At 36.7% G+C, this 19,329-nt stretch overlaps 1 protein-coding gene across 2 annotated transcripts; it reads left to right on the plus strand.

Annotated features, from left to right (window-relative positions):
* Window positions 1-125: 125 nt before the first annotated feature.
* On the plus strand, window positions 126-8,218 carry LOC117616548 (endoplasmic reticulum metallopeptidase 1). Of its 2 annotated transcripts, none has more exons than XM_034345895.1 (21): window positions 126-519; window positions 721-806; window positions 914-1,015; window positions 1,305-1,411; window positions 1,505-1,605; window positions 1,754-1,841; window positions 1,962-2,050; window positions 2,420-2,559; window positions 2,661-2,826; window positions 2,947-3,082; window positions 3,279-3,375; window positions 3,851-3,980; window positions 4,457-4,516; window positions 4,654-4,772; window positions 4,922-5,046; window positions 5,318-5,560; window positions 6,325-6,485; window positions 7,259-7,422; window positions 7,554-7,636; window positions 7,740-7,825; window positions 7,936-8,218. In XM_034345895.1, exons 1-21 carry the CDS (start codon window positions 307-309, stop codon window positions 8,077-8,079), a joined length of 2,640 nt encoding a protein of 879 aa, XP_034201786.1. In that variant the 5' UTR covers window positions 126-306; the 3' UTR covers window positions 8,080-8,218. The 2 variants fall into 2 exon arrangements, with proteins under 2 accessions (XP_034201786.1, XP_034201787.1); XM_034345896.1 differs by having other exon boundaries at window positions 5,318-5,542.
* Window positions 8,219-19,329: the final 11,111 nt, after the last annotated feature.

The raw sequence follows: 19,329 nt of genomic DNA on the forward strand, positions 1-19,329 counted from the left end.
TAAATAAACCCTAGTCTAACGCAGCTCATATTAAAAGGCCTATCACTTTGACCGACAGAGCAGCCCATTTTACCAAATTTACATCACATGCTTCGCACGCTAAGGAGCCAAAGACAAAACGAATCACAACGATCACAAACGTCCCGTAGCGGGAGGTGGTTGGGAAATTTCTTACGCATTTCTCCACTCTCGCCGACCTCACTCTCTCTCACAAAACAAAACCCACAGCATCTTCTTCACCACATTCGCAAACCCACCTTTATTGGCCTCGTTCCTTGTCTTTAGGTTTTGAGAGGGATCGAGAAAATGGCGTTGAGGTTCAGCTCCGGCGACGTCTCCGGGTTCAAGTTCTTGCTCATTCTGGCGGTGACGTACGGCCTCATTGCGATGCTGGTCGACTCTATTATCCACATGCGCTTCATTAAGCCGCTCGAGATCGACGCTCCTCTCGATCACTTCTCGGAAGCTAGAGCCGTCGAGCATGTTCGAGTATTGGCCCAAGAAATCGATGGCCGCCAAGTGAGCTCACTCGCTGTTCAATAGCCTCACTATTTCTTTCTTTCTTCCTTTTGTTTTTGGAGTCCAAATTAAAAACCTTTATTTTGGATTTTTCTGTGTGTTGATTTGAATTCGCTAGTGTAATTTGTACTGGAGAGATTGGTTACCATTTTTGTTTCTGGGTCGAGTTACTTATTAGCAATTTCGTACGGTTTTTGATAGGAAGGGCGCCCTGGTTTAAGGGAAGCTGCACAGTATATTACAGCTCAATTGGAAATGATAAAGGAGCGAGCTGGGTCCAATTTTAGGTCTGTATGTGGATTTTTCTTTTCTGACGTAATGATTAGTTTCTAGGAATTTATTATTTATCTGTTTTTTATTACTGACAATGATGCCTAAATTTTGATATTTGCAGAATTGAGATAGAAGAGACCGTTGTTAATGGCACCTTTAATATGATGTTTTTGGGCCATAGCATATCTCTTGGGTACCGAAACCACACAAATATTGTGATGAGGTACTATACACATTTCTGATAGCTTATTTATTGAAATTTTGGTTGTTCCAATCAATTAAACTTTTCGTTTGCTGCCTTTATTTTCTGTACTTACTATCTAGTTATATTTGAATACACTGCTGGTCCCATTTTTGGTATTATTTATTGCCATAATTATACTTTATATGTATCTTATGAGTAATGTAGAATTGATGTTTTGTTACAAAAAAGAAAAGAATGTAGCATTGATGTTTTCATCATGCTGCAGTCTAGAGAATGTCACGGCACATTAAGTTTTATTTAATGGCAGGATATCATCCGAAGATTCACAAGACTCTGACCCATCAGTTTTGGTAAATGGTCATTTTGACAGTCCACTTGGTTCCCCAGGTGCTGGTGATTGTGGTTCGTGTGTAGGTGGGTAGAAAGAAAATCTTACCTGATTGGAGATACTATAATCACCATGTCTTGCATGTTCATATAATTTATTTATTTTCTATTCCTTCGCAGCATCAATGCTGGAAATAGCAAGACTTATTGTGGATTCTGGATGGATACCTCCTCGGCCTGTGCTTCTTCTTTTTAATGGGGCAGAAGAGCTTTTTATGTTGGTAATTTGTCTTAACAATGGTTTTTTTGTCTGGGAGCAAAATATTGCATCATCTGTTACTATTCAAAATTTAGTTGTTTGATAATTCATATAGTATGGACCTTCTGATGCATTTAAGCTCATTAGAGGTGTTTTTCTATGCTACATAGGGTTCTCACGGCTTCATGAAGACACATAAATGGCGTGACACTATTGGGGCTTTTATAAACGTGGAAGCATCAGGGACAGGCGGTCCTGGTAGGATATCATCGCCCATTAATATTATTTTCTGGAATACATTGAAATTGTCATCTTTACTTTGTAGTATCCTTTGTTGATTTATGTACTCTTGATAATTTGTATTTATTTATTTTTCAGATTTAGTTTGTCAATCAGGACCCGGTTCTTGGCCCTCTCAGGTCTATGCTCAATCAGCAATATATCCTATGGCACATAGTGCAGCTCAGGTTAATGGTTTGCCTTTTCATAGAGTACTAAATATTAATTTCATTTCGACGCGGGTAGCTCATTTGGGCTTGCTCTTTCATTTGATATCTTACGATCTTGTGTTTCATATACATTTACTATTTTGCAGCTGGTAAATACATCAGTTAAAAATTTCTTTTTAACTGAAATTTCATATTAAGAATGGGAATGGTGAAGAGTGATGCTTTTACACTCTTGATTGTACTCGTAATTACATTATGATTTTCTATTAGCTTTAGAATTTTTAAATGATAACACTAATTCAAGATAGTATGTAGTCCTTTTTATTTTGCCTGCCTTCTCATTTCATTAGCTGACTTACTTCTGAATGATTTATGTGCCATCTGCAGGATGTTTTTCCTATTATTCCTGGAGATACAGATTTTCGGATATTTTCTCAAGATTATGGTGACATTCCTGGCTTGGATATTATCTTTCTCCTTGGTGGTTATTTTTACCATACTTCCTATGATACAATGGAGAGACTATTGTATGCATTACATCTGCTATTTTGGTACAGATTTACTTAATTTGAATTTTCAAATCACTTCGTCCCTAAGCACTTCCTCTGATACATTCCAATGCCTCCAGACCTGGAAGTATGCAAGCACGCGGAGAGAATTTGTTTAGCATAATTAAGGCCTTCACCAAGTCTTCTAAGCTACAAATAACACACGAAAGAGAGGCTAATATATCTACTGCCAATCAGTATGAGGAAGGACATGCTGTTTTCTTTGATTATTTAACTTTGTTTATGGTATGCTACAAAGTTCATGATTTGTGTCTTTCATGACACTGTTGATTTGACATATATATACTCTTGGCTGATGTATGATATTGCTTGTCCACTCTTTCTCTCTCTTGATGAATATTGCAGATATACTATACACGGAAGGTAGCTATGCTACTTCACAGTATTCCTATTGCCATCTTCCTAGCTGCGCCAGTTTTCTCAAAAAAGCAGACTCCTGGTCTCCTTTCTTGGTTTTCTACTTTCTGTGATTTTGCGAAAGGTAAATCAGCTGCTTCTTATGTAAACGCATTCATGCAACCTTGTTCCTTTGATCAGGGTCCCAGTTTCTGCACCCGAAGGTTCTGGTTCTCTACTCACGGGGTAGAGTTAATTATTTTACTTTGACACTTCTTATAAAAAAATTTGGTATTTGTCAAGAATTTCCAACATTGTTGTCCGATTTGTCAATTTTTCAGGACTGATATTCCATGCTACTGGGATTTTTCTGGCAATTGTTTTTCCAATAATCTTTTCCATCCTGAGATTGCTGTTCACTAGTCATGCAATGCACTGGTGGGTTCATTTTGTTGAGTTGTATTCTTATAAATTATAGTCCTATTATCTGTAGAAATAGCATTGTGCTTTTTAATAAGGATATTCTTATGAGTCTAGCTGATATGAATTATAAATTTTTTTCAAAAATATTTTCAGTAGTATTTCATTACGTTCATTGACCAGACACTTTATTTCAGCAGTTAAGCCTCTTATAGTTGATGAAAGAGCTGCCCCTTTTAGTTTCTATGGTTTATAGTGGCTAATAATGGCTATTGATAAGGTCATGCCCGTCTCTATTGAATTAGTATGTCATGCTTTATTGAAGTTCTAGATCATATTTATTCATAAATGAAGTTGAAATGTAAAATTTCTAGTCGACAAGATATAATTCTAGCTCCTACAAAACAATGTATGCAAGCTCTTGAGAAGTATCATTTTAAGTTGGAGCTTTATACCTTGACAACTGTCACTGAAATTTTGGATTAAAATGCAGGTTTGCTCATCCATATTTGGCTTACTTGATGTTCGTTCCCTGCTCTCTTGTTGGTATGTTGATTCCCAGAATTATTTGGAATAGCTTTCCCCTCTCTCAAGATGCATCAGGTCTCAAGTCTTTAAAGGAGGTACAGTTATGCACCAGACGAGAACACGTTATCTTTTTTTTCCCAAAAATATACATGGCCTTAGTTTGAAGTTTTAACATAGGAGTGGCCTCAATATATGTTTACAAGTTACTTTTATAGATGAACATGAAAGCACCATTTGCCAATAGAAGACTCAAGAGAGATAAGTATGGAGAAATATAAATTTTTGCATGTTTTGGTTGAAAAATTACAGCTTTCTTTCAATCTCATTGGTTGCCTTCTTTGTTGTGTAAAAAATCTCATTGGTTGTATTGTACTCATGTATGTCAAAAAAGATTTTGCAACTATGACCTATAAGTATTTTGCATGCACTTATTCCACCTTAAAAATTCCTTTTGGTGGCATCATGTTTCTGTTTTAGTTTGCAGACCTATATTGTCTAATGTCTATAGATATTTCAATAATCCCAGTATGTTTAGGTAGCAAATAGATTATCATATGCATGAATCTTGCAGGCTTTATCTGATGAAGCGAGGTTCTGGGGAGCATTTGGATTATACGCTATGTTAACTTTGGTAAGCGGCATGGTTACTTTTTTCATCAGATAGTTTTCACTTAACAATTGTCATGATATGAATCATGAACTTTAGATGCGTAACTTATATTTGTTTAATTAAATTTGAGATCGCTAAAACTACTTTAGTGAACGCAGGCTTACCTTTTTGCTGGGCTCAGTGGAGGCTTCTTGACTTTTTCGCTGTCCGCTTCTATGCTTCCTGGATGGGTTTCGTACTGCTTATCCATCAAATCATTTGGTCGCCAATCACTCAGGTACTGGTTTAAACTGTTTTGCTTATAAAGTTATAATGTAATTGGTATGTTTGTGTTTCCTTTCTTATAGTTGTCACTTTTAGTCCTGTTCTCACAGTTTCTGAGAAGGAATTACAGTTCTTTAACATAATTTTTAAAATTTCTCTCAGGTCAACATTGTTTTACATGTTACCTATACTTCCATGCCTTGCATACTCTGTATATTTTGGTGGATTTCTTATACAATTTATGGTTGAAAAGATGGGTATGATGGGTGCTTTGCCACCTCCATATGGTTAGTGCTTTGAACTTTCTATCTTTACAGCTGGTATGTGTTACCTTTGCATCTAAAGTCATTACATCATTCAAGTCAGTTTTCTGTGCTGGAATTAATATAAGGTCTTCATTTTTTCTCATAATTGGGATATTCAGTTTTGTATGAATGTTATGTGCTTGCAATAGAACAAGATTTTCTAAAGCTTTTAATAATGCTGTAAAATATTTTGAATTCCCAGTATTCAAAAATTCAGAAAAGCATTGTTTAATCATCAGAAATTTTCTTGCAGGTTTTTTTGTTCCTGACGTTGTAATGGCAGCAATAATTGGAGTTGTGACTGGTTGGTGTGTAGGCCCTCTGATACCTATTTGCGGTCGCTGGTTAGCTAGGTCGTCCATTTTGCAAGTTTTGCTGCATCTTAGTGTGCTAGGCTTGGCTCTGTCATCACAGTTCTTTCCATATAGTGCGGACGCACCTAAGAGGGTTGTTTTCCAGCATTCGTTTCTTACTGCAGGTATTCAAGATAGCAAAAGTAAATCTTTGAAATGAGAGGCATGCTATCCAAATATATATATATATTTTTTTGGTCTTTTGTTCAAGTATGATTCCAAAATCCTTCTAAAATCTGATGGTTAAAATAGATCAAGCAGGCTATTGTTTTTAAAATGATTGCAAATCTGTTCAACTAATATTTTGCCGTCGTATTTGTTAGAATGTGAGCATCCAACCCAAAACCAATTGGCAATGGATGAAGAGACCTGTAATCATTTAAACTATTTTGCAAGGCTTTAACTCCCCAATGTGGGATTCACACTCTCACCACATCCCCTCACATGTGGCGTCACTCAAGCCGAACACGTGGACAGCATATATGGGGCGACGTGGGAGCATGTGTGGCCTTTGGTTCCAACTCTAAATTAATCTTCATTTTGTATTTTAATATTTACAGTCTTACCTAAGCTTTAAATTACAAATACAGTAGTATATTCAGGTACATATTCTATTGTAAATAGATCTTGCCAAACAATGCATATGAGTAGAAGTTCAGAACACGTTTGAAGGGTGTGTTGAGATAACCATAGAAAAGGTCTCTTGCATGTACTTTATTTACTTTAAGACTAGGAATCCTTTTGTGCTTTCCTATTGTTTCCTTGGGCTGAACATAATTTCCTCTAGGTGAGAAGAATAGACATCCACAAATTCTTATCTTCCATTACTGTTTCTTTATATTTCTTTGTGCATTTCTTTTTATTGGGGTTTTCCTAGTTTGTCAATAGTTTTTCTTCTGTATGACAGATGCAAATCAGATTGTGGACTCCAGCTATGAATTTTCGGTGTTAGATTCCAATTCTTTACGTTTTCTTTTCAAACATGCACCTGACGTGGCAAAGGAATTGCACATTAATTCAGAGTCATCTTTTGAAACTGCAAAGACATCTCACCGAGAGAATTGGATGGTATGTTAGTTTGTAATGATTTTATGCCAATTTATGATTAAACGTGCCCTTCTGTGACTCTTTCAAACTCTAACGTGCTTGTCCTTGAGATTGGATCACTCATCCTAGGGTATTAGACATGGTCCTTGTGTCCTGTAGTTAATCATTTTCTCTCTGTCTATAATTACATGAATGATCTTCTTCACTTAAGTAAATCTCACCAAAGCTGTGTCTATATTGTTTCTCCTGCATTTGTGGGCTTCTCTCCAAAAACTAACACTTGTGTTCTAAATCTAAGGGTTCATTTGGAAGGAGAGTTTAAAGAGGGATTTGGCTTTGGCTTTTTAATGTAAATTGCTTAGTCCTACGTTGAAATATTGATTTCTTTCTTTTTTGGTCGTATATTAATTTTTTATGTTCATATGCATTTGATTATTTAGGAAAAATGAAGGATTTCAATTACTCAATAAAAAATTGTCATTTCAAATCTACCCCTTTTCATCATATTTTATGAAGATAAGAAATTAATACTTCTAAAGTTCAATTAAGCAATTTACATAAAAAATTCAAAATAGACCCTGGATATAATCAAGATTGAAGAACGACCTTTCTCTTTAGTCCTTATCACTTGAGTTATGTTGGCTAAGTAATACTCGAGCTTGTTAGTTTGAGTGGAAGATGCTGTTTATATGTTCAACATGGATAAGTTGTTTGCATTAATTGTTCAACATTAAATTGAAACATGGGAACCATGGATGAAAAATTATGTGAGGGCGTTTTGTGTGTATATGCAGGGACTTTTTCCTGTGTCTTTTTTGTTCTCAAGAAGTTTGAAGTTCCCTGCCAGAAGTGATGGTATGTTGAAGCAGTACAGGCAGTTTCCCCATCTGTCCACTTATGAGCCACATACAGTTTTTAGTGGGGGATCGAGAAGAATATACTTGGAACTGTCTTTAGGGTGAGTAGAACAAAATGCCGGCACATGACCTTCAAATTGGATACAGAAAAAGGCTTTCTATACGGTTTTCTAGATTAATTGTTTAAATTCAGTCGTAAGTTCTAAAGCTTTTTGTGCTACCTTCCTGTCAGTTCCTTAGAGGAGGTTTGGGTTTCGGTCCTCAACATAACCGGTCCTTTATCTAGTTGGTCATTTGCAGATAATACACTTCCAGGTATTATGAGAAATGATTTGTTCGTGTTTTATGATAGATGCTCTAAATACATTTTAGTTTTACTTTGTCACATGGTACTCTTATGCTTGAGAAATTGGTACAGCTACTGAGACAGCTGATGGAGGTCCACCATCGTACATATGCCGACTTAGCGGAGCCAGCCCTGAGAATTGGACCTTCTGGTTAGAGGTATAAAGCACTTGACTTAGCCTGTGTTTATTTGGTTTCAGATTTTCATATGTCAAAGCTCTCTCTCTCTCTCTCTTCATGGCTTAATTTTGTTTCTGTGAATATTGCAGGCTAGCAGTTCGGAAGATTTGAAGGTGGAAGTTGCTGTCGTAGACCAATATATGGTTGATGAAGCGAAACAGCTGAAAGGCCTTTTCCCGGAGTGGGTGGATGTCGTTGCTTATTCTGGCTTTTTGTCTAGTTATATCTTCTAGGTTTTCTTTGACCCGCCGGCAGAGGTGGTTTTGCATCTGTGACAGCAAAGAATTATAACAAAATTGTGGGAGTGCATGCATCGATTTAGGAAGAATTCTATTTGAACTTATTTAATAAAAGCAATAGTTTTAGTTTTCATATTCATCTTTCATTTTGCTTTTGCTTTTTCTTTTGGGAAGTCCAGCCCGTTTGATAAACAATGAGAAAATCACTTATTGTTAAAAATTGTTGTGAGAGAAAGTTATAAAAGAAAGCAGCTAATGAGGTGCTTTTATTTTCTGATTATGCGGGAATCAGTTTCGAAGAGACGCTGACTTTAATGATTATGCGGGAATTATTATCTGATCATGCGGGAATTAATACCAACACTATTAATAAAAAGTTTACTAAACGTCAAATTGTTTTCTCTCACAGCAAATTTGACGGTGATTATTATCACAGTATAGCAATGCCAAACTGACCCTTACTAATTTCAACCAACCCACCACCCCACTCTCTTCCTCTTCCTCCCTCTCATTTTCCTTCTCATATACATTGTGGTAGTGAAATTGAACGTATATATAAAGCAGTCCAAATCAACGGTGGGTGACCACAATCTCTTGGACTCCTATAGTCCAAGAGATCGGGACTGTAAATTTCAATCCCTCAAATATTCATTTTGTAATATAATTCTTTTTACGATGTGCTCAAAACCACAGAGAAAAAGCAAAAAGAAAAGAGAAGAAAGTTTCGCATGTACAACAAAATAAATTAAACCACAAATTAGTGCTACAAGTTAGTAAAAGATAACATATTACAAGCACACATTAGATAGATAGCAGGCATTCCGATATCGCCATGGATTTGGAACAACCCAAAAGAACAGTGAACAAGCTTTGCCTCAATTCTTTCCGGATTTCAGACATGATCTAACATCTTTGTCTTCTAAGTTGTAGAAATTAACTCTACCCAAACGATTTTGTTTTTTCGTCTCGCGCTACATTCTCTTGTGAAGTAAATTGAGTTTCTTTGAATTCTTGAAAATCTAAAGTGGATACTGCCATTGCCCTGCCTTGCTGATAGAATGCTACCCTTGTCCCTTTGAGGCTATGATAAATCACCACGACGACAAAGTTGTTGTTGAGTTGTCTTGCCGATCTTCAACTTTGGCTTGACGATGGTGATACTGTTTTCGTGGTTGTGACAGCGGTGACTCCTCTATTTTCTATCATTTCGGTTGGTTTTGCAGTTTTTTTGGGTTGTAATAATTACATTAACTCTTTTAACTCTTTTGTGAGTTGAATGTTTTGTTTGTAGTCAAGTCTCTACTTGTATTTTTATTTGTGAGAGTTTAAAAGTTGTAGTTGTATTCAGTGGTGGACCTGTGCAGGCGCAAGGAGGTGCACCTGCACCTCTGGTTGCCGGAAAACTCCATAAAAGCTACTGAAGTTGCACCTCTGCTCATGCACGGAAGCTGTTCGATGAAATGCTCACGTGAATTGCGCTGCTCTTGAATGAAATGATGGAGGATGGGGTGGATCCCAACGCATTTACTTACTCATCCGCTTTGAAAGCATGCGCCCAGCTGGAAACCGTTCTGCACTGGAAATTGATTCACTCCTCTGCAAATAAAAGTCCTGCCATGTCTAATGTTTTTGACAGCATGCCAGAACGGAATTTGGTTTCTTGGAAGGCTATGATAGTGGGTTATGCAAAGAATGGTCGGTTGCGAAGAGAGGGTTTTGAGGTGGATGATTACATCCTTGCCACTGTTCTTACTGCATGTGGAGACCTCCTTATTATTATTATTATTATTTTAAAAAGATAAAAAAAGGGGAAACTGCTGGGCCATTCGTGGGCTTCTAAAGGGCTTTTATAATTCTTACCTAATTAGCTTTTAATTAGAACTTCTCTTTATTCAGTTGGATTTTGGGAATTCCTTATTTAAGTGGGATATTTAACATCATCCATGCATTTTTTTTTTTGTTGAGCTTTTTTTTTTTTTTTTTTTTTGTTGAGCTTTTAGCTTTTAAGAATTACACCTTCGCTGAAAAATGTTTAGGTCCGCTACTGGTTGTATTGGTAGTTTTGGGCGCTGCGGTCCATGTCTGATTTGTTTAGGCTTACTGGATTCATGCCAAAGTTTCTTTGGCTTTATGCCAGTATTAGTGGTGTATCTCTCTGTATCTGGAATAACCCTGCGTGGTTAATGTAGTTCCACATTTGTATCAACCCTCTTTGGATAGTTTATGGCCTTGTGGCTGATAATCGTGGTGCCTAAGTTATGAATACACTTACTCTAAAAAAGATTTTTTTTTTATATATTTTTTTTTATCGTAAGCCTACTTGTTACATGTTAAACAGAAACAGAAATATAGTTGATATACCAACATCACCAACATCATTAATTGTTTTTTTTTTTTTTTTTAATAGTCAAAATACAAAGAGGTAGCAGCACCTATATGAGAAGGGTTGTGACAGGACTCGCCCCGAATTTGAGCTGATGTCGGACCCACTTTACTAAAAAGCCCTTTAGCCCTAATTTGAACTGATAAATAATTCGACTTATACCAAATTTTTGGCAAAGTCTCCCCTGTAATTGGAACATTTCCCAATTTACAGCACTTGCAAAAAAGCGCCAAAACAAACTCAACTTCCAGCATGCACAAGGTAACGGCACGCACAACAATTAAGACTATTTAAATGGGCCTTAGGCTCTCTACCCAAACTTAAAAACAAGCAGCTAAGAGCAACAAAAAATTTTGCAACCCGGGAAAAATAGAAGGTAGAGAGTGATAGTAGCACACTCCTATGAAGCAGACGATGATGCCTCGACGTGGTGGTCTCAACCTTGGATGCCTAGAACTTGGGGGGCGCAAAATAAAAAATGTGAGTGGACGAAAACAAATCGTTAAACATAATTTATATTCAACATAAATAACCCCCTCTGTTTTAGAAAATAATGCCCAAAACACCATGCAATAGATTTCTTCGGTAAACGTACGGAAATGTCATCCAATACTATAAAATATTTTAGTTCAGTAAAATTTCATATCATAACATATGATAAGGAAAACCATTTAATTAATACTTCTCAAATTCTTGGAAAACAATGTAAACTTGTTAATTTAATCTTTATTGTAAAACCATAAATTCAACACCACCAAAGTAAACTTGTTAATATAAAATATAATCATCAAAACCCAAAATCCTTTTTTCCGCAACCATACCCTTGCAAAAATACAATATACAAATGGTAACCATCTTCAAATCTGAGCATATTGTTGTGCTTGGGACGACGTGGGTAGTATTTCTGAACATAATGGGCTGCCACAATGGGTCCCACGCTCCGCCACCCACCACCGGCAGCAGTAGGTATCTTGAGAAAATTCCAGTATGGAATATTCTCAAAACTCTGGTCAAGTCCTATACCAACACGATCAGACAAACAAGAAGAATGTTTTTTTTTTTTTCACAGACCCCAGCCAAAAAGTGATCCTAACCAAAAACATAAACATATATTAGACGAAGAGCAGATGAAGTTTCATACCTTGATTGACGGAAATGGTGGCCAGAGTCGCCAAAAAAAGCTCTGAAGCCGTCGACACTTCCAGTCGTTCTAGCTGCCAATCCTTGGGTTTTCGAGTTGGGAAATCACCTGGGTTAGGTAGAGGATGTCGATCCGAAACTTTTGGGACCAATCTCGCTTAAAACGGTCGTCGGAAAATGACAAAATCACCAGTCAAAGTTCGGCGTCGCGGAGAGAGAGAGAAGAGAGAGAAAATGATGTGCAAAAATCTGACCCTGGGTATTTAAATTTTGACTTCTCCAAAATTACAATTGTGCTTCTACACTTTCATAGATCATAACTTCTTCGTTTCAAATCAGAATTGGGCCTGCCGCCAGCCTACGAACTCGTATCGACGAGCTCCATGTAACAGTTTCTCTCAATTCTCCAAAATAATTAAAAAACAAAAAGTAACTAAAGGGTCCCTACCCCCAAGAGCAAAAATGTAATTTCATAATTTAAATAATTAAATAAACTACTTAATTAGGTCAGGGTGTTACAAGCTATGCAGCAAAAGACGAGAAAGAAGCCTAGAAGCTTAGAATTTCAATCGATAGCTTATCTCCTTGAAAACCCAAAAATAGTTGATTAAGCCTATAGGTTTTACAACAATAATTAAATTTATTAAAGTGGGATTGGGCTTAAAGTGGGTTTGGTTTAACTTCCAACTGCCTCCCTTAAATCAAACTCATCGTAGCTCTCCATCCCCATCATCTTCTTCAACTTCATAAACACATATGTCTTGGGACCCTTTGTAAATATGTGTGCAATCTGTTCTCCAATTGGACAATATTGAACTTCAACCACCTTGTCATTCAAGAAATCACAGATGTAGTGGAATTTCACATGTATATGTTTAGTCATCCCATGAAAAATAGGATTCTTTGCCAATGCAATCACTGAATTATTGTCACAATAAATTGTTGTGGGGCTTTTTTGTTCATGATGGAGAACACCAAGTAATTGGCGCAACCATACTGCCTGAGTAGCACAATTTGGGGCTGCATTATACTTTGGTTTAGTAGATAAAAGGGCCACCACTTGTTGTTTCTTTGATGACCAAGAAATCGCTCCAGAACCAATATGAAATGCATAGCCTAAAATACTTTTTGCCCTTTCAACATCATCACCCCAACCATTATCTATATAACCAACAAGTTCAACCTGACAATTAATTGGATAAAAGATACCATCACCTTGAGTACCTTTGACATACCTCAAAATTCTTTTTGTTGCCAGCATATTTGATTGTCTTGGAGCTTCCATAAATCTACTATAAGCCCAACATCAAATGTGATATTAGGCCTAGCTAGTAGCAGTCAAATAACGTAAGCTACCAACCAACTGCTTCAAAAGTGTTGGATTAACCAACTTTCTAGCTCCATCTTTCTGCAGATTGAGTCTTTCTTGAACTGGAGTCAAGATTGGCTTGCATGACTCCATTTTAAAACGCTTGAGGATGTCACCGACATACTTTGTGAAATAAAAGTCCCATGCTCAGTTTGTTTCACCTAAATACCAAGAATACATCCGGCCCGTGTCAGTCATCTCAAATTGAAATGTTAAAGCCTCCCTGAATTCTGCAATCAATCTCATCATGTTGCATGTCATTGTCAAGTCATCAACATGCAGACAAACAATAACAACATCACCATGATGATTATGTTTGACATACAAAGTATGTTCATAGGGCATCTTTCAAACTTGTGCTCCATGAAGTAGGAATCAATTTTGGTGTACCATGCTCTTGGAATCGAAGCCTTTTTTAGCTTATATACTTTGTCAGTTTGCCCTTTTTTCAAATAACCTGCTGGCTGCTCAAGGTAAACTTCCTCCTCCAATGTTCCATTTCACTACTACAAAAAAGCAAAAAGACGACGGTAAATCACCGTCGTGTATTCAGTTTTTCAGTGGTCGTGGAATCCACCGTCATCTTTTCCCTCATAAACCACGACGCTAAATCACCGTCGTTGTTAAAATATGCAACGTCATCAACAAATACAAAACGACGTCTTTGTACTGCAAAAAGATCTAAAAAAGCAGTCGAGGATGAGAATAGACGACCAACTCTCTAAAAAAACCGCCGTTAAAAAGGAAAAATATGACACATATTAACAGAACAAGGCCGCAAGATAGACCTACTACGTCGCCTATATAAAAACAGCCGTCGTAAAATAAATTTTCCACTTCGATTTTTCTATAAAAGATGACGTGGAAATAGTTGTCAGTGTCATTATTTACGACGTATGTATTTATATATTAGACGTTGAAAAAAACAAACAAAGTCGGTTACGAATATAAGAGAGTCGTATTACAAAATTTATACGTCCTATTTTCAGAAACAACAACGACGATAAATTAGACGTTGTTAAATAAAACAACGTCGAAAAAAAATAAAAACAGACGTGTTTAGACTGCATAAGTTTTAAAAAATAGTCGAGGATGAGAATAGACGACCAACACAAACAAATCACCGTCGTTAAAAAGAAAAAATATGACATATTAGAAGAAAAAGGCCGCAAGATAGGCATACAACGACGATATTTAAAACATTACGCCGTTAAATATAATTTTCACGACGTTATTGAAAACTGCTCTGTCTCTTATTGAAAACTACTACGTCTTTAAATACATGAGAAGACGACGTTATTGAAAACTACTACGTCTCTTATTTACAAAAGACCTTCGTGAAATAAGTTTTCCACTTCGATTGGTCTAAAAAAGATGACGTAGATATAGCTGTCTGTGTCATTATTTCCGACGTATGTATTTATGTTGTTGACGTTGAAATGCGAAACAACGTCGGTGGCATTTATATAGTCGACGTTGTATTTATATTTATTCAGTACTCACGACGTACTTATTAATGTAGACGACGTTGAACTTCTAAACAACGTCATTATTTACGACGCATTTATTAAACCACGTCGGTTCTAAATTAATATTCAGATATTTAATCTCATTTTTAGACGTCGGTATTATGGGATTGGAGTCGTGTTATTTTGGATTACATGGCTGTTCTTAATCCTTCCCCGACGTGATATCCTGGATAATTTCTTCACAATAGCGTCGTGGTTCTTCATTGTTACGTTGCTTTAAGACGTCGGTAAATATGCTGAATAAATGGTTAACCATAACGTCGTGTTTTATTTTAACAGACGTTGTTTTTTATGCAGAATATAATGATTTAATCTGGATCCAGTATTTTTTGCACTGATTGTTTTGTGGCAAAAACCTGTATAATGAAAGTGAAGAAATCACATTACAATATATTATAAAATGAATGTCATACACTGCCAATTACATAAGCATCATTCAATCCATATATCTTCACCCCCATCTCGAATATTTTGACCACCTAACTCACCCACCAGTTCATCAAATGTGTCAACATTTGGCATCCCTCTAGTAAATGGCTCACACTCAATTATCACATCACCTAAGACTTCATCCCCAATAACATCATTATATTCTCTATTAGGCATTGATAAAACTACCGACCAACCACGATGCATCGGGTCGTCAACAAAAAAATATTTGTTTGACTTGAGAAGCCAAAACAAATTGGTCATTCCTATGTCCAATTTTACTCAAATCTACAAGGGTAAATCCAAGTTCGTCGACTACAAGACCAGAACTATCTATCCAATCACACCTAAAGGCTGGGATTGTAAACTTTTGGTAGTCAAGGTCCCAAATTTCTTGAATGACACCATAGAAACCCATATTTGAGAGAATTGGGTTTTTATCCTTGGCACTAACAACTTGCATGGTTTGTGCAAGTAAATAAACTCCACTATTTTGAGTTGTCCGCACATCATCTTGTGCCTTGATATTGAATTTAATACCTTTAATAAGATAGCTCCTATATAATGGCACTGCCATGTTTGGACCAGCTGCTAGCCACCTTAAATTTTCTGATGCGCCATTATTGTCTTCCTCAAGTTCACTTTGAACCTGCAAATTAATCAAATCTTAATTCAATCTAACATAGAAATAAGAAGAAAATTAAAAGAGAAATATGTTATTCAACAACATATACCTTGAAGCGTAGCCATTGAATGAAAGTGCTATTGTGCTTATCCTGCTGCCACTTTGTTCTCTTTCTAAATTTTGGATAAGCAGTCTTGATGTGGATCATATGTTGCCTACATGACACGAAAAATTCAAGCATTACGGTCCCAAATATATAAGATAAACATAAGAAATAATTTAAAATGGAAACTAAAAGAATAAAACTCATACGTACTCGATATAAGGTAGGACTTCCTCCGTATTCTCCAAGACATATAGATGTGCTTGATTCAACAGGTCATGATCAACTACGCTCACTGTGCAACCTGATAATGGCTTTGAAACTCCCATCTTTTGGCTTGAAGGCACTCCAACTGTACTAACATCGGATAAATGCTGAGTACAAAACTCTACCGCTTCTTCAGCTATATACCGCTCAGCAATGCAACCTTCGGGACGAGTACGATTCTGAACATACCCCTTCAGCACTTTCATATATCTTTCAAGCGGATACATCCACCTAAAATATACTGGCCCACATAGACGAACTTCTCTGACAAGATGTACTACTAGATGAACCATGATATCAAAGAATGAAGGGGGAAAGTACTTCTCAAGCAAACAAAGAGTAACTACTACATCTTCTTCCAACTTATCTAGCTTGGAAACATCAACAGTCTTTGCACATATAGCATTGAAGAAGAAGCACAAGCGAGTTATTGCATACCTTGCAGGCTTCTCCAAAACAGAACGAATTGCCACAGGGAGCAATTGTTGCATTAAGGTATGACAATCATGTGATTTAAGGCCAAGAAGTCTTGAATCTTGTAAAAATACAAGATTTTTAATATTTGAAGAATAACCTTCAGGGACCTTCATACCATAGAAAGAATTGCAAACCTCTCTCTTCTCTGCTCTTGACAAATTCCAAGGCCCAGGAGGCAAACGAGTACGTCTTTCTCCATACTTGGGTTGCAAATCAGTTTTGACCCCATGTTCAATAAATCTAATCGAGCAGCAATCCCATCTTTATTTTTTCCAGGGATCTCCAGCAATGTACCAATGATACTATCGCAAACATTCTTCTCAATGTGCATAACATCTAGGGCATGCCTCACGGGAAGGTATTTCCAATACTCGAGATCAAAGAATATTGATTTCTTCTTCCAACAAACTCTGTCACCATTTTCAACCATATGCAGCACTTCTTCTCCGGTTAATGGCTCGGGAGGTATGCCATATTCAGGTTTCCCATTAAAAGCTGCACGTTGCCTCCTCTATGGATGATTGATTGGTAACCATTTTCTATGCCCAATGTAACAAATTTTGTGGCCATTTTTCAACCTGTGACTAGGTGTATCATCGCCGCATATTGGACAAACTTTATATCCTTTAACAACACAACCAGATAAGTTTCCATAGGCGGGGAAATCATTAATTGTCCACATTAATGCAGCTCTGAGTGTAAAGTATTCTCCATTATGTGCATCATATACTCCTCTAATCCCAACCCACAAAGATTTTAAATCATCAATCAAAGGCTCCAAGTAGACGTCTATATCATTTCCGGGTTGTTTAGGACCGGAAATCAATAAGGTTAACATCATGAACTTTCGTTTCATGCACAACCATGGAGGAGATTATATGTAACTAAGATAACCGGCCAACAACTATATCTGCTACTTAGAGAACTGTGGGGATTGAATCCATCAGATGAAAGAGCCAATCTCAAGTTTCTCGACTCATTACCAAACTCAGGCCATTTATCATCAAGAAGTTTCCAAGGCGGGGAATCCGCCGGATGAGACATCTGACCGTCAATTGATTTTCTAGCAGCATGCCAAGTCAAACTCTTAGCTGTCTCATGTGATTGAAACATCCTTTTAAACCTTGGAATTGGAGGAAAATACCACACCACCTTTGTTGGCACACCCTCTTTCAAGATTGAATCTTTGCCTTCCTTCCACCTTGAGATACCACAAGTAGGACAATTAGTTGAATCCTCATACTCCTTCCTATACAAGATGCAATCATTTGGGCATGCGTGCATTTTCTCATAACTCAGCCCCAATGCACACAAAGTCTTTTTAGCCTCATACATAGAGGTTGGTATTGTATTTCCTTCTGGAAGCAAATCGCCTTGAAGTATCAATAATTCTGTAAAGCAGACATCACTCATCCCATGTTTTGCCTTCAAATTATACAACTTCACTAATGCCGATAACTTCGTGTACTTTCTACAACCAGGGTACACTGGTTGATCTCCATCCCCAATCACATTGGCAAACTCATACGGATCGGAACCAAAATCACCAAAATCACCAAAATCATTATCATCCATATCAATTTCTTGAGACACAAAACTGTACCTACTATGGCCATCATCTTCTTCAACATTTCTACTAGCATTAGTAGTTGCTTCCCAAGGTTCTCCGTGAAATGTCCAATTCTTATAGCTTTGGTCAATTCCATTAAAGTATAAGTGATCCCTTATAATTCCAACCCCAAACAACTTCAAATTAACACATTTAACACATGGACAACGGATATGTGTTGTAGTTAAAAGATTTTCTACAGCAAAGTTCAAAAATGCTTCCACCCCAAATTCATATGCCTTTGATCTTCTATCCGAGTGCATCCATGACTTATCCATCTCCGACACTATAACCTATTATCTATAATAAAGTGAAAATACAGGCAATGACCATCACTATAGCAGATTACACAAAGATTTAATAGCAAGTAATACACAACAGAGACGACGGGTTTTAAACAAAAACAGACGTATTTGGCATATATATAGACGACGGATTTTCAACAGACGTCGTCTATTATAAGTAATACAAACGACGGTTTATGAAAAAAACGTCGTGTATAAGTAATACAACGACGGTAGTTTAAAAAAACCGTCGTGTAATCTTCGTCGTATGCCTTAAAATTCGTCGTGTCTCAGTTTATATTCAAGAACACAAAACCCATTAAGAACAAAACATATATATGAAACCAAGCAAGAAACCAACATATACATGAAACCAAGCAAGAAACCAACATATACATGAAACCAAGCAAGAAACCAACATATACATGAAACCAAGCATGAAAACAATAAATCCATTCCCAATTTAACATAACATGGGGTGATTAAAAGATCCGACAAAATTAAATCCATTCCAAATTCAACATAACAGATAATGTAATCCATGAACCCATTAAACAGAAAATCCATGAACCCATACCTATAAGCACATTATTAACAGATCGCAAAGCATATACCTAAAACCCTTTAACAAAACAACCTAATATCATTCAATGAATTTACAAGGGGAAGTTAGGGTTTGTACTTACAGGTTGGACGAGCTCAAAGATTCGACGGAGCCTGGAGAGTGCAACTTTTAATTAGAGCAGAAGTGAGAGAGCGAAATGTTATGTCGCGCGAAATCTGAAAATTTTAGTTTTCAGGGTTCGAAGTATAAGAATAAGAACCAAATCTAAAAAATTTAGGTCGCGCGAAAATTTTTATAGCGCGCGCGTTTTTAAACGTCGAAAGAAAAACCAAGGCGAAAGTTCTACAAGGACCGGCGTAAATTTAATATTCCACGACGGAAACTTCATTTTTCGGATTAAGAACGTAAGGCCGTTCATTTTGAAGCTTCATTTTTTGGATTAATTTTAAATTTATTTTGAATAT

The sequence above is a fragment of the Prunus dulcis genome, chromosome 1 (assembly GCF_902201215.1).
Source record: "Prunus dulcis chromosome 1, ALMONDv2, whole genome shotgun sequence".
NCBI classification, from domain to species: Eukaryota; Viridiplantae; Streptophyta; class Magnoliopsida; order Rosales; family Rosaceae; genus Prunus; species Prunus dulcis.